The sequence below is a fragment of the Phyllostomus discolor genome, chromosome 5 (assembly GCF_004126475.2).
Source record: "Phyllostomus discolor isolate MPI-MPIP mPhyDis1 chromosome 5, mPhyDis1.pri.v3, whole genome shotgun sequence".
NCBI lineage: Eukaryota > Metazoa > Chordata > Mammalia > Chiroptera > Phyllostomidae > Phyllostomus > Phyllostomus discolor.
Window position 1 is genome coordinate 127,033,494 of NC_040907.2, and position 13,931 is coordinate 127,047,424.

Consider the following 13,931-nt stretch of genomic DNA (forward strand, 5'->3'; position numbering starts at 1 on the left):
AGGGGAGGCCAAAGCTGCACTCACCTCTCATCAAACTCGAACAGTCCCAGGAAGCCAGGTTTGTCTTTGCTCCAACTGCAAGTGAGGAGGCCAGGCTATTGGAGAACAGAGGATATCTCTTCACCTTAAAGGTGCTGGGGTGGGAGCTGCAGGAGCCTCTCCCCAGGACAGGACCCTGGGGCTGGAGAAGGGCAAGTGCTGGGAGACAAGGGGAGAGGCTGGTTCTGTGACACTCGGGGACAGTACAAAGGCCTCAGGACGTCCAAAGGGAGGCTGGGGCTGGAGAACACAATCTTCACCTCAGTTCTCCCCTTGATCCAGGCGGCCACAAAAACGCCCAGGGTTTGGTTTTGCCACATCCCCAGATGCCCTCCCCCTTCCCTAGCCATTAAGCATCACTCAGGTCTTTGAATTGGTACAAAGTTTACTAGGTCATACGACATGGCTCACAGAAGCGATGGGACATTCCAATGAGGGCACTATTTTTTTGATTGGTTCCTTTTAGGCAAATAGAGACAAGACACTTTGCCACAGGACTGACCACTTCCCCCCACCCCACAAGATAGAATGCAAGACAGTCACAATGTGGCCATGACCAGGTCCACAGACACGCAATCCAGTGGCACTGACACACCCAGACGGGATCCTTCGGACGCCAGACAGCAGTGGGTGCTGGGAGGGGAGGGAGTGGCGAGAGCCCCTGGGAGGAGCCCCGGCAGTGTCTGCTGGTGATAATAGATTTTACACAGGGGATTCGTTCCCCAGGATGGGCTACGGATGCCCATGAGGCCTGTCAGACAGTGTGACTTTTCATCTCAGGCCAATAAATAACTGTTGGACGAATGCATAAATTAAAAATGGGTGCCACGAAACTTCACACGTGGGGGCCGCATGGCCGGGCTGGAATCAAATCATGCAGAGTGGTGGGACAGGTGAGGAGGGACCCCGAGGTGAGAGAGATTATCAGCAGCACACACTCTATCTTGTGGCCTACGCTATGAGCCATTAGCTGGCTTCCGTTTCCCTCCCCGCTGTGGCAGTGGCGGGCTCTGGTGCTGGCGTCTCCCAGCACGGCTTGCTGGAAGAATGGGGGGGTCGCCGCTTGGAGAGATAAGTAAGTGCTGGAAGGGCAGCAGGCTGGGGTCCAGGCCTCTTAGCTGCTCATCTCCTCCCGGAGCCGCACGCCCACTGCCGTGATGAGGGCAGCCCCCTTGCCACTACCGTCTTCGGACAGGAGGAAGGACACATTACACTTTGGTGACAGTTCCTTCACGGTTTGGTGCATGATTCTGGAGAAGCTGAAAAAGACAAGAGCAAAACAGGTAGGTAGGGGAAAATGAGAAGAGACACCAGGCCCACCTGAAGATACTCAAAGGCCCTAGTAAAAAGGAGGGCAAACAAGATGGGTGGGGCCGCTTAGGAGCAGCTGTGGCTTATGGAGAGGGGCAGGGAGGAAAGTAGACTTACAGTCACGCCTATTATCACAATTTTAGGCTGAGCATCCAAAAACAAACTGCCCTGTACAGTTTATAAGGGGTAGGGCATGAATAATATACTCAGGCACATCTATCCTCAAAGACACACCTGGAAGCTCCGAGGGAACCAAACCCGGGAAGGTGCAAAGGCCTGGGTGTGGGCCGCTGAGGCGGGCCGGCGCTGGTCCGGTGCTGGGCCCGTTCAGCAGACTGCACGGGCACGAACACCATCCCCACAGCTGCAGCCCGCTGGGGCCCCCAGCCCATCACCATCTCTACCACCCTGCACCTGAAACCAACAGCGGGAGGCCCCCCCAGTGAAAGGTCATCTCTGAATGAGAGGTCACTCAAGGTTCTCGAATTTTGTGCTGAAAAGGAGACAGGACCAGGCTGAGAACGCTCAGGACAATAGAACTCTTAGATGTAACACGGACGGCCCTTTGTCAAAAACCTAGCAGGTACCCTACCTACACTTCATAGGCATAACTTCCAGTCCTGCCAGTGGCTGCTCTCCCAGGAGGAAGATGAGACTTGGCAGAGGTCAAGCAATGGGACCGAGCTTCCAAAGGGGGGTGCCAGGATTAAGTCCAAGTGTGTGCGGTTCCAAAGCCTAGCTCCAACCCACACCTGTGCGCTGCCCCAGGTGAGGAAGGGCACAGCTATGGAATGGAGAGATGAAAGTGAGAATGGACCAAGATGCACGGTCCAGCCCACCACCATGAGGTAAGGTAACACCTGTGATGAGTCGGGTGACGTGGCTTTAAAGTAGGGTGACACCATGGCCCGGTTTACCTGGGATGGTCCCAGTGTATTTGTAAGTAGCATAGTCTCCACTGGCAAAAGTGCCCCTGTCAGTTTAGACAGTAAGTAATATGGTCCCTTTATTCATAAGAGCCAAGATTTGGGACAATGCAGTGGATCCAGGAGCAGATAGGGCCACACGCCCTCCCCCTGCACAGAGGAGGGTTGGGCACTTGAACAAAAGAAGTTACCCCCACCCCCTCCCTGTTACAAGCCCAGGGCCAAGACTGCTCCTGCCTCCCCAGTGCGGAGTGCAGGTACACCAGACCCCGAGCCGTCCCTCTGCCTTTCCTTCACTCCCTCTCCCCACTTACCGGACACAGGCTCCCGGCCAGGCTGCAGCTACTGGGCTGACCGGTGAGCCCACGCCCATCCCCACCTCCTCGCCTGCTCCCCACCAGGGCTCTGCCTGGCCCTAGTGGGGCCCCGGGGGAGCGGGGCGAGGGACAGGTCATGATGCGGGTGTGAGTTGGCCAAGTAAAACCACTGCTCTGCCTCTCTCGGGGAAACTTCAGAGCAGTTCACTGCCTCATCCCAGAGCAGCCCCAGTCCCTTGAGGGACTGTCCTGGTGGGAATCGCATCCTCATGTCCCGTCACCATCGAAGGAACTCTCCAGCCCAGGCAGCTCTGCCCGCCCCAACCGGAAGCCCCACTCACTGTGGGTGAAGCTTGTAGAGTGTTCCATCCACCCCCACGGTCACGTTGAGATGGTCCAGCCCTCTGTTTTCCCGGATCTTGTCCACCACGGCGGCCATGCCCGCGCCACACAGCTGTGCGGCCCTCTTGGACACCACGCCACACACGGTCTTGACGAGGATACTGTCGTCGCAGGTGCTGTTCAGGCCCAGCTGCTGGAGGATGGCCCGCACCTGGAGCAGTGCTAACCGGTCACTGCGGTGGACAAAAGCCAGGGGTCAGAATGAAGTGTGACCCACGAGAGCAGCCTGGAGCCAACTCACTGCACTTGCCCAGGAACAGGCTCACGGGGATTTTTCCTTCAAAGTAACACTGATTTGTTATTTTTTAAAATGGTCCCAAAAGCATTACATGTTAAACTGTAGGAAATCTGGCAAGTCTAAAAAAATATTGGACAATTAAAACTATCCCAACACTGGGGGAAATGCTATTAACATTTTAATATACATCCTTCCCATCTGTTTTTTCTGAATATCATTAAACTGTCTTTGTTCTTATGATATGCAAAATGGTCTTGCCCTTGACATGTGGTTTCCTTTGTTGCCTTTTCCTACTTCACCCATGGGGCAGTTTCCCTCCTGCTTACCTAACAGCAGGATTGAAAACAGAGTCCACGGCATTGCATTCTGGGGATGCACCATAACTTACTTAGCCAGTTCAGAGAAATTTAAGTTGTTTGTAACTTTCTGCTGTTACAAAGTAACATTCTCATAAAGTTTCCTACTTATAAATCTTTGCATGCAACTTTAGTTTTTCCCTTAGGACACACACTCTGGGTCAAAATGATACGGATACAGGTTGCCAAGTGCCTTTCAGAAAGTTGTATCATCTGCCCCTCTCCAGCAGAGTGTCTGACTGTCCTGGTCCCCGGCAGAAAGGATCCCTTTTTTCCCTCTTTAAAACATTTGATGATTTGGTAAGAACGGCATCACACTGTAGTTTAATCTGCATTTTTCTCTATTAGTGAGGAGAACCTTTTTTTTTTCATTTGTTTGTTGGCCATATTAACTATTATATCAGGACTTTTGTTCTCCTGGGATATTTTGTCTCATTCTTATGCAATTAAAAGAGTTGTAGGTGATTGATGACGAAGAGGATGACAATGGTGATAATAGCCAGCCTTGCTTGAGGACGTACTATGTGACAGGCACTTGACATACATTACCATATTTCCTCTTCATACTGTTACAGGGTGCAGCCAAGAGGGGGACCCCAAATAGGCATTTTAAAATGGGGTCCAGAACTCAAGGTGTCTAGGAGATTTTAGGATGTCTTCACTGCCCCCCCCCCCAGGGTGTGGGTTGGGGGAAGGGACAAATGGAGCAGGGCCATTGAGAGCTGTTTTGCATAGCAACAGCCTTGCAGCTAACCTCTGGGTTGGTCATTTAACATATCTATAGCCTTTGGCTGGTTGCATAGATATGTTAAGTAGCTGTGATCAGCTCTAAGACAGGGGAACAGAAGTAACTTCCCCACCCAGAAGTAACTGGGGGGGCAGGTCCCCTGCAATACAGCGCCTGCGTGGGAGCTCAGAGAGGACTGGCTCCTGGACATGGGGCCACACCTGCCCAGACTCATGATGGCAGCCCAGTAAAGCTGGAAGGATAAGAGTTCTGGCATGTGAAGCCGAGTGTGGGAGGAGTCGGAAATGAGGCTGCAGAGGAAGATTGGCCACAGGGATTTAAAACCCAGATTTGGCGGCCATTGAGGGGAAGCACGCGGACTTGAGCGAGAGGAGAACCCTGCGCAGCCCTGAGGAGAGAACCACGCGGCCTGGCAGAGTGGGGACCCCCACAGCTTTAGAAGGGGGAACCACCACCTGGTTTTAGCAGAGTACTCTGGACTGGGCAAAGGGGGAAGGAAGGAAGGACGGTGTCTGTTTGTGGGTGTTTTAAGGGACTTTGGGGTTTTGATAAAGACATTAGGTCACTACTTTAAGTTCGTATAGCATTAAATAAACATTTCCTTTCCTTTTCATGAATCTCTGGCATTGAGAGACGTCTTTCCTCTGGCGGCGGACATAACAGACCCAGGGCCTTCTTTCAATAATAGTATATCATCCCAGGCCCCCCTTGTTGTGTTCTGTAACAATACCAACCAACCGTGTCTAATTATTCCCATTTTAAAGATGAAGAAACTGAGCCCGAGAGAAACTGAGTAACTCACTCAAAGCACAGAGCCAGCGAGGCAGAGCAGGCTTTAGGACTGGATCTAAAAGGACTGGAGCCGAGCTCTTGCCAGCTGCACCAGTCTGCATATTGTCACATACAGTGTAAATGTTTTCCTTAGTCTGTCATTTGCCATATAAGTTTGATTAATGATTCTTTTATTTTTAAAAGATTTTATTTATTTATTTTTAGAGAGGGGAAGGGAGGGAGAAAGAGAGAAACATCAATGTATGGTTGCCTCTCGTGTGGCCCCCACTGGGGACCTGGCCTGCAACCCAGGCATGTGCTCTGATTGGGAATCGAACCTGCAATCCTTTGGTTTGCAGCCTGCACTCAATCCACTGAGCTACACCAGCCAGGGCTGATTAATGATTCTTTTAAACTTACAGATGCTATTAGCAAAACTCTTTCTTTTTTTTAAAGATTTTATTTATTCTTTTTTTTTAAGATTTTATTTATTTTAGAGAGAGGGGAAGGTAGGAAGAAAGAGAGGGAGAGAAACATCAATGTGTGAGAGAAACATTGATTGATTGCCTCTCTCACGTACCCCTGTCAGGGACCAGGTCCACAACCCAGGCATGTGACCTGACCGGGAATTGGACTGGCAACCTTTTGGATTACAGGACGCCCAGCCAACTGAGCTATGCCAGCCAGGACTCAATTTTTTTCTTTATGATTTCTTATATGCCTCATTTTAACTTCCTGTCTCTGACCCTCTCATGTATGTGGGGTCCCTGTTCATACCATACATATGTAATTAAATCTAATTTAATTACAAGACATAAATCTGATTATGTCTTGTTTATCTGTCTTCCATAGATTTAATTATTAGACAAGCTAAAAGAACCTAGGAGGGCAGAGGAAAGTTTCTCCACTATCTTCATTATCCTGAAATGGAGTCAATGACCTATTTACACACACAATTTCAAAGAAATCAATATAATGACAAACATAAAGGACAAATAAAAGTAATTTATAATAAAATTATAGGAGAAAAAAAATCTCACAAGTGGCCAAAATGTCCCCTAGGGTGCCGGGTGACCCCCTGGCCCTGCCAACCTCTAATAGGCCCCTACAGGAGAGTCCCTCTCCACTCACCTCTCAATCTGAGAGAGATACTTGGTCTGAAAGATGCCCCGAGTCTTCAGCGGCTCAGAGATCTGCCCCCGGAACAGGAATCCCCTCTTGGTGAAGTCGATCAAGATGTTGCGAACAATTTCACCCAGGTACATGCCGCTGATCATCTTCTCATACCTGAAACAGGAGGAAGGACCTGGGCGTTTATGTGAAGCCTTCAGTCTTACGGTTACCAGAGGTGTCTTCCTGCCCCTCAGGGGCATCCCCAATCCGCACCCCAGCCCTGCACTCCCAGAGGAGGCAGAGAGTGAGGCCAGGAAGGACTGAGGCATCCTCAGCCCTAGCAGGGATCAGAAATGAAGCCACCGACACATGTGTCTAAGTGCTGGACCATTTCTCTCCTCAGCTAACTTCTGGCCTTTGCCTGAAAAACCCCACTCCAGTTCTCGGTTCCAACATCACTTCCCTGGAGGCCTGCCTGCCCCTCCAAGACCAGGTTAGATCTACACATCTCGGACCCCACACAACGCCCCCTCTCCCTCACAATGCACACAGGTCCCCGCCTCTCATCACCCCTGGAGCAAGAGCCTCAAGAAGACAGAGGGTGTTGGTCTGGTTCAGCCCGGAGTCCCAGAGCCCAGCACCACAAAGCGCTGGGATCTCCGTCAAGTGCTTGATAAATATCTACAGAATAAGCAAATGGCCGGCTGAGTCTGAGAGTGACTAGAAGACAGTAAGAAATTTCCTACTAGATTTCTGGAAGGTTTTGCAAAATCCCAGAGTACTTGGTCAGGCACGTGGCAGGCTTGATAAAGCAACGCAGACTGGAGAATTCATGTGGCCACAGCACTCCCGAGGGCCCAGTCTTGGGGGTTTTTATTTCTTGGCTTCTCCATACTCAAGGACCCCAAGAAATGACCAAGGGTTTAAATGCTTCCATGACCCCTGCTGTCCTAGAGACCCCAGGCAGGGAAGAGTCTGCTCTAGATTGCAGCTGGTTCACAGAAAGAACAAGAAAGGGCACTGTCATGGCCGCTCCCACCCAGCCCTCCTCAGCCTACCCAGGCGGCCTGCTCCCAGAGCCTGCCGGCCACCCTTCCCAGCAAGGCCTTCATTTACAGCCTCTGGTAGGCAACAGCAGCTAGACTTGAATAACGTTTTTTGCTATATTGATTTTATAACTGCCATCTATTTATGGTAATATTGGGTTTCCTATTTTTTTCCCCTCATTAAATTTAAGAATATAAGCTGACTTAGAGGAAAAACTTCAATAACAGCATGGGTGGTATTTGAAAAAAGCAAACATCTTGAGGGTGGCTGAGGAACAACTTATATTTGAGAGGTACCACCCAGCCCTTCTTTGTGCTCCTGGGGACACCGCTTAGACCTACTCATCCCGGTGCAGGCAGAGGATGGCCTGAATCCTGGGAGCTAGAGACAGGAGGGTCCCTGAGACCCAAGCTGTAAAGCTCCAAACAGCCACTAGGCTGGCCCAGGCGGTCCACAATGGGAAGGATGAATGGCTCTGAGCCTCCTGCCTCAACCTCGAGCAGAGACCCCCACACTTCTCCCAAACCCACTGGCCAGATATGAATTTTCCTTGCCCTTTGACATCTGAAGGTCAAGTGTGTTCTACTTCCACTAAACAAGACAAAAACTACTGACTAAGAGGTTTCTATTACTTTGATGGAGACAAAACAACGAGGGGAGGCTAGAATGCTCCAGGTTGAACATGTCACTGATGGAAGTGGTGTGGCCGCCCCCACTCCCTCCCCAGAGGGGGCCCCTGAAGAGACATCAACGTGCACCCTGGGCCCTCCTGTACCATGTTAGGGGCCCATCCCTCATTCCTGCTCCCCTGGGGCCAAACGTCAAGGTCAGAAGGAAACCCGAGGGAGGCACTGGTGTCAGAGTCTCTGTGTAGACCCCACTCCTCCCACTAGACACTTCTTTGACTGTTAGCAGGCAGAACACCCTCCCCCCATCCTGACACCCTGATGTGTCTCCTCCAATAGGCAGAATTACCTCTGTTTCCCAGCGTTTAGAGAATATTCATCCACCAGCTTGTCATAATGTGTTCTGATATCATCCAAACACCCGTTGTCCCCAAAAGCACCCCACTCCATGTTGATGCACATTTGCCCCTCATTCCCTTCCAGCATCTCCACGTTCTTCATTTCCTCCATGTAGCAGGCGTTGGTGCCGGTCCCTGGAACACAGGAGGGGGAATGACTGGGCATGCAGCAGGGCCCGCGGCCTGCGCTTCCAGACAGGGGGCGTTGCTGAGAGGAGCAAAGTAAAAGCTGCACTTTCCTAATGTTTTCCAGAAAAACCTCAGAATATAAAAGGAGAGTCAGAGTCAAACCATCCAGAGAGAATTTTTACCTTATACGAAGGCATCAGTACCAAGCACCTCATCTGTTTACCTGCCTAGGTCGGGCCACATTTATTTTAATAGAAGATGTTCTCACAATAAAGAAATGTATCTTCAATAGTGGACAGATAGGCAATATTCACACTGGAAAGATATTTCTCTCTCCCACCCTTGCTCCATCTTTCCCTCTCTCTTCACACACACACACACACACACACACACACACACACACACACACATTTCACTGGGGGACTGTCCACTATCAGACCATGGGTGTCCCTGGTCTCTTCTTATCGAAGATGGCCATGGACTATGCCTGCTCAGCAAACTCTCCCCTAAGTGTCCCAGAATGAAGCCCACAGTGGGGACCCTGGAGGACGTTGTCCTGCGCTTTTCAAGGGTGCCTTTCTAAAGTGATAACTCTGCACATTGTGGTATCACAGCCCTCTTTGAAAATCTGACAATTCTCTAAGGACCACCTCCCTGCATGTACCACACACTGTGACCACTGGGTTCCAGGGCTCAGGAGCCTCTGATTTCCAACCCTGAAGTCCCCCCGAGCAGGGCTGCTCCGCCTGCTGCCCCCCCAAGGACTGACCACAAACTGCCTGCTGTTCTCATTCATGGGGAGTTCAGTACAGAAATCGAGAGGAAGAGGCCTAAAGCTTTCACAGCAGTTTTAATTGCCACAATATCCAAGCTTGTGGTCACTGGCCTTGTCTCGGTGAATGGACTAGAATTTAAAAACCTACCAATTAACCAAGGAGTTCTGTAAAAAAAGAGTGTAAAACTGAGAAATGGAAGTCAAAACATGAAAACGATACTTTTTGCACATGGAAGTGCTGGGCAGCAGAGACCAATTGACAGGAAGGAAAATGTGGCTTTGAATGCAGGGGGAGCTGCGGAGAGCCCCGCCCCTTCCTCTTCCTCTGCGATCATGCCACCCCACCCCCCACTTCTCTGGTGCCAGAAACAGCTAATTGGGCTTCCCTGACCCTCCAGGCCGGAAGGTGAGGCCTGGCCTGGCAGCCGGGAATGTGCTGTGTCACTCTGGCTTCACATTTCACACCCAAGCCCATTCATGAGGGAAGACAGGGCGGGGTTGGGTGGAGAAGCAAAGCTTTGCAAAAGGAAGAAGAAACAACAAATGAGCCCCAAAGCCAGGCCCCCCAAAACCTTTCACTCAGAGCTGCTCCCTAGTTTTTTGTATTTCCCTACGAGCCAAAAATGGTTTAACAAACGAAAAGGTCTTCCTGGCACTGGCAGGGCAGCCTACTGGGAGCTGTATCCCAGGCACTTGGAGAAGGGACCAGGCAGCAGCAGGGCACACGCACCCTTCCCTGTCCAAGCTGGGTCTGCAGATGTCGGCTAAGAAACGGGGCCTTTTCCCAGCATCTCTGACACCAGGAGCAGGTTCAATTGGACAAAAAGTTTCCTCAACAGTCCAAATCGATATGCTTCAGGGATTATGTGCTCACAAGGCCCAAGCCTCTAAAGTGCTTGGGCTATAAGGGAACAGCGGCAAAGCCAACAGATAACCCTTCCCAACCCACTTGAGCACCTGGGACTGCTCACAGACAGTGGCTGCTAAAGGCAAAAGAGCACCCAAAACCTTTCTCCAGATTTCCCATGGTCAGGACAGGAGAGCTCCTTCCTAGCAGCAGGCCTGGCAACACCTGCTGGAGCTCCTCCGCACAAGCTCAAGGCTTGCCATGTGGGCCAGGCCAGCTCCAGGTACTCCTGCCCCACCCACCGCACCTGTGAGCCATCTGAGACCCCCACTCCTGGAGAGCTGCCTTCCTGACAGTCTGGTCACATTCAGCACTGGGGGGCTGGGGTGGGGGGGAACCTCCTGGAGGGCTCTGTAGCCTTGGTCCAGGATACAACTCTGGAGGTGGTAAGGGGACCACACAGATACACTGTCTCACACAGTTACACTGTCTCACACAGTTACACTGTCTCACATAAAGGGCTAAGCTGCAGATTCAAGGCCCCCCAAAACAGAAAAACCCAGCCTTCCTTGCCCCAAGGAGAGAGACCTCCCAGGACACCCACCTACAATGAGTCCGACCTCACAGGTGGGCTCCTCATAAGCACAGGTCATCATGGTGCCCACCGTGTCATTGACTATGGCCACCACGTCCAGATCGAATTCCTTTGGGAAAAAAGAGACAAGCTTTAGCTTCCACGGAGGGAAGAGCACTGCCTGGCTTGAATCCCACAGGTTCACGGGGCTGCACTACAGTCAGAGAGAGCTGCCGGTGCGTCATCTGAAAGGGTTTTCTCACCAGCCTATAAAAGGCAATTAAATGCTTCTTTGCTGATGAAACACCTACAATTAATGATGCATCTTGAGTCTGAGATCTAAAGAACGGAAGTATTCTACCCATTTTCACAGATGGTTTTGAGTTCTAAAGAGGCAGCCTGAAGGGAAGTGTTGAATGGACAAATGACTTAGCCAGAAAGCTCTTTCCTTTCTCTTGGGAATTTAAAGCGTTATAGCCTTTCAGAGGGCAAAATGATAATACCAAATCTATTTCTACAAATCTGCCTTTCAGAAATAGCCACGCAGGAACACGAAGGTACCTGTACAAGGATATGTACTACATGACTTGCAGGAGTCAGAGAGAGAAACAACCCCAAAATAGATCCAAAGGAGTTATATAAACCACGGTTCAGATGAACATGGGGATCCTGTACAGCCAAGAAAAAGAATGAAGTTGGTCTGCATGTTGTGACATGAGACGATGCCTGTTTTATATTAAATGAGGAAAACGCCCTGGCTGCTGTGGCTCAGTGGACTGAGCGTCGGCCTGCGAACCACAAGGTTTCAGGTTCGATTGCCAGTCAGGGCATGTGCCTAGATTGTGGGCCAGGCCCCCAGTTGGGGGCATATGAGAGGCAACCAATCAATGTGTCTCTCATAGATTAATGATTCTCTCCTCTTTCTCCCTCCCTTCCCCGCTCTCTAAAAGTAAATTAAAATCTTTAAAAATGAAAATAAAAAAATGAAAAAAAGCAAGTTTTAGAACAGTACTGTTTAGAAAATGGGTAGGATTCCCATTTTTTTTAAATGTGTGTTGTTACATGCATGTGAAAGAACACTAACATTAGGAGTTGTGAGATGGTCCCTGGCCGATGTGGCTCAGTTGGTTGGGTGTCATCGAGTAAAGTGGAAGGTCACTGGTTTGATTCCTGGTCGGGGCACACGCCTGGGTTGCAGGTTCAGGCCCCCATCAGGGAGTGTATGAGAGGCAACCAACCAATCGATGTTTCCCTCCCTCTCTTTCTCCCTCCTTTCCCTTATCTCTAAAAATAAATAAAATCGTGTTTTAAAAAAAAAAAGGAGTTATGAGGGAGGCAAAAGCAGGTCATCAGGTTTCTTCTCAATGACACACTACCTGTTGTGTGGCACACCCTTCCGGGTGCAACCAACCCCTCTCTCAACCCCATTCCTTTCAGTCTTCCTGCCTCCGTATTTGTCTGCTCTTTTAAACTGGAACTAACGCATTTAACTTCTTACTGATTTCTCTAACTAATTAATGAGTTAAGCAGAATCTCGGGAATCTTTTGTTTTCTACTTTGACAGTGTTGTCCAGCCAAAGGCCAGCAGAAACAGCTTCGGGGGAGCAACGCCAGACCCCTGACCCCTGATGGGCTGTGGCCCCGGGACACACACCGCTGCTGGTAGCTCAGATGGTGTCAGAGAGCGCCATTCGAGGGAGGGCTCAGAGGAGCAGGGCTTTGGCCTGGGGCAGACGCGGTCCGCTGTCCGCAAGCAGGGCAACTGAGCATGTGCCGAGCTCTGCTGTGATGCGGGAGCACCCTCATCCTCCTCCGGTTCCTCAGTGGTCAGGCAGTGGCCATGGGGAGGTCTGTGTCCCACGGGAGGACACCATGGTCTGACTGGGGTGCCAGGCTGTGCCCAGCTGTCACAGGCTACTCTTCCCTTTTCCAATCCGTAGGAGAGTTATGATTTTACCTTTTTAAACAAACTATCCTTTAACAACTCAAAACTGTTCACCTCTGTTTTATTGCTGGCCATTGGGAAAACTTTCCACCCAGGTCACATGCTTCTGGATTGTGCAAAGTCTTCATGATCAGCAAGTATGATTTTTATAACCCGAAAGCACAGTAAAGATTGTTAAAAACCTCTTTGCAATAGTTACCTCTCTCCTCTTGATTGCGTCCCTTAGTAAGGTGACTACGTCGTTCCCCACACAGTCGGTTGCCTTAAACCCCTTCGTCCAGGTGATCAAGATTCCCTGCAACAGGAAAGGCACCAGGAGAGCCCTGGGTAATTAGCCCTCGACACGAAATTCTACTCCCTGCTGAGAATGTACAGCAAGACAATGCTGGAACAACTGAGGCACAAACTAATAAGTACTAACAGTCCTCCATAGGCCCAACCCTCTGCACTATCCTCACAGCAGTCTGGTTTATAACTCCCATTTACAGATGGAGAAACCGAGGCATAGATGGTTAAAGGTGCTGCCCCAGACATAACCAACTAGGTCCCCTGAAGAACAGTCTGCCAACAACCGAAGTGGAGAAATACAATTTTTAATTAACACGGTGGCTCCGACTGCTGACGCCTACGATACGAGACCTTCAGAGGAAAACAGCCTCAAGTCAGCACTGAGTCCACGGTAACTGGCTTCCAGAGGCAGGCGGCTCTACAGCTTCCCTAATTCTGCCAATCATATAACTCAAACCCTGACCTAAGGCCAAGTGTGGTGTAACCTCCAGGGCCTCCTCCCTGGCCACACATCCACCCGTGACACACCGAGGCACTGTGGCTATTCCAGCAGGACAGGCTTGGTCTTGCATCTGCGACTGCAAAGTCGGTTCCCTCTGCACAAGACATGCCCCCATGCACTGACAGCCCTTAGCGCAGTGCGGGACTGCTGGCGTAGGGCTGGGACCCTCCAGACCGGGGGCCCCTGAGGACAGACACCATAACCTTCAGCTCTACCCAGCTCTTACTACTCAGCAGGTGCTCAAGCTCTGATCTTGGACCCTGTTGTATCCTATTTATTAAACACACAATTATTTATTAAGTATTTCTTCTGACAGAATTCTGTGCTAGGGCATGTGGGGGTCAAAGGTCCTCACTTAAGAAATATGCAGCAGAGCAGAAAAGATGCAGTCACTAACAACTGTAAAAAGTACTGTGATGGGCAACATTAGTAGGAACAGGAAACCCAGAGGAGGCTGAGATCCTTTCTGTCTGGAGGACAAAGGCTTCCCAGAAAAGATAAAAGCTTTAAATGATCAAAGAAGGGTCTTAAGATGTACTGGGGGGTGTGGCATAAAGCTTGGGTCAACCCGCTGTGACA

The 13,931-nt window shown here is 50.4% G+C and overlaps 1 protein-coding gene across 3 annotated transcripts in view; it reads right to left on the bottom strand.

Annotated features, from left to right (window-relative positions):
• Positions 1–406: 406 nt before the first annotated feature.
• The window catches only part of HK1 (hexokinase 1), a 65,616-nt gene continuing 52,091 nt past the window's right edge, over positions 407–13,931 (bottom strand). For 2 of the 3 annotated variants that reach the window (XM_036026864.1, XM_036026865.1), the window contains exons 13-18: positions 12,762–12,857; positions 10,648–10,747; positions 8,244–8,427; positions 6,240–6,395; positions 2,935–3,168; positions 421–1,298 (exon numbers count right to left, since the gene is read on the bottom strand). In XM_036026864.1, the coding sequence (XP_035882757.1) occupies positions 1,154–1,298; positions 2,935–3,168; positions 6,240–6,395; positions 8,244–8,427; positions 10,648–10,747; positions 12,762–12,857 (915 nt within the window). In that variant the 3' untranslated portion in view covers positions 421–1,153. Of the gene's footprint in view, positions 1,299–2,934; positions 3,169–6,239; positions 6,396–8,243; positions 8,428–10,647; positions 10,748–12,761; positions 12,858–13,931 lie in introns of all 3 variants that reach the window. The other variant, XM_028511444.2, reaches the window with a different exon arrangement.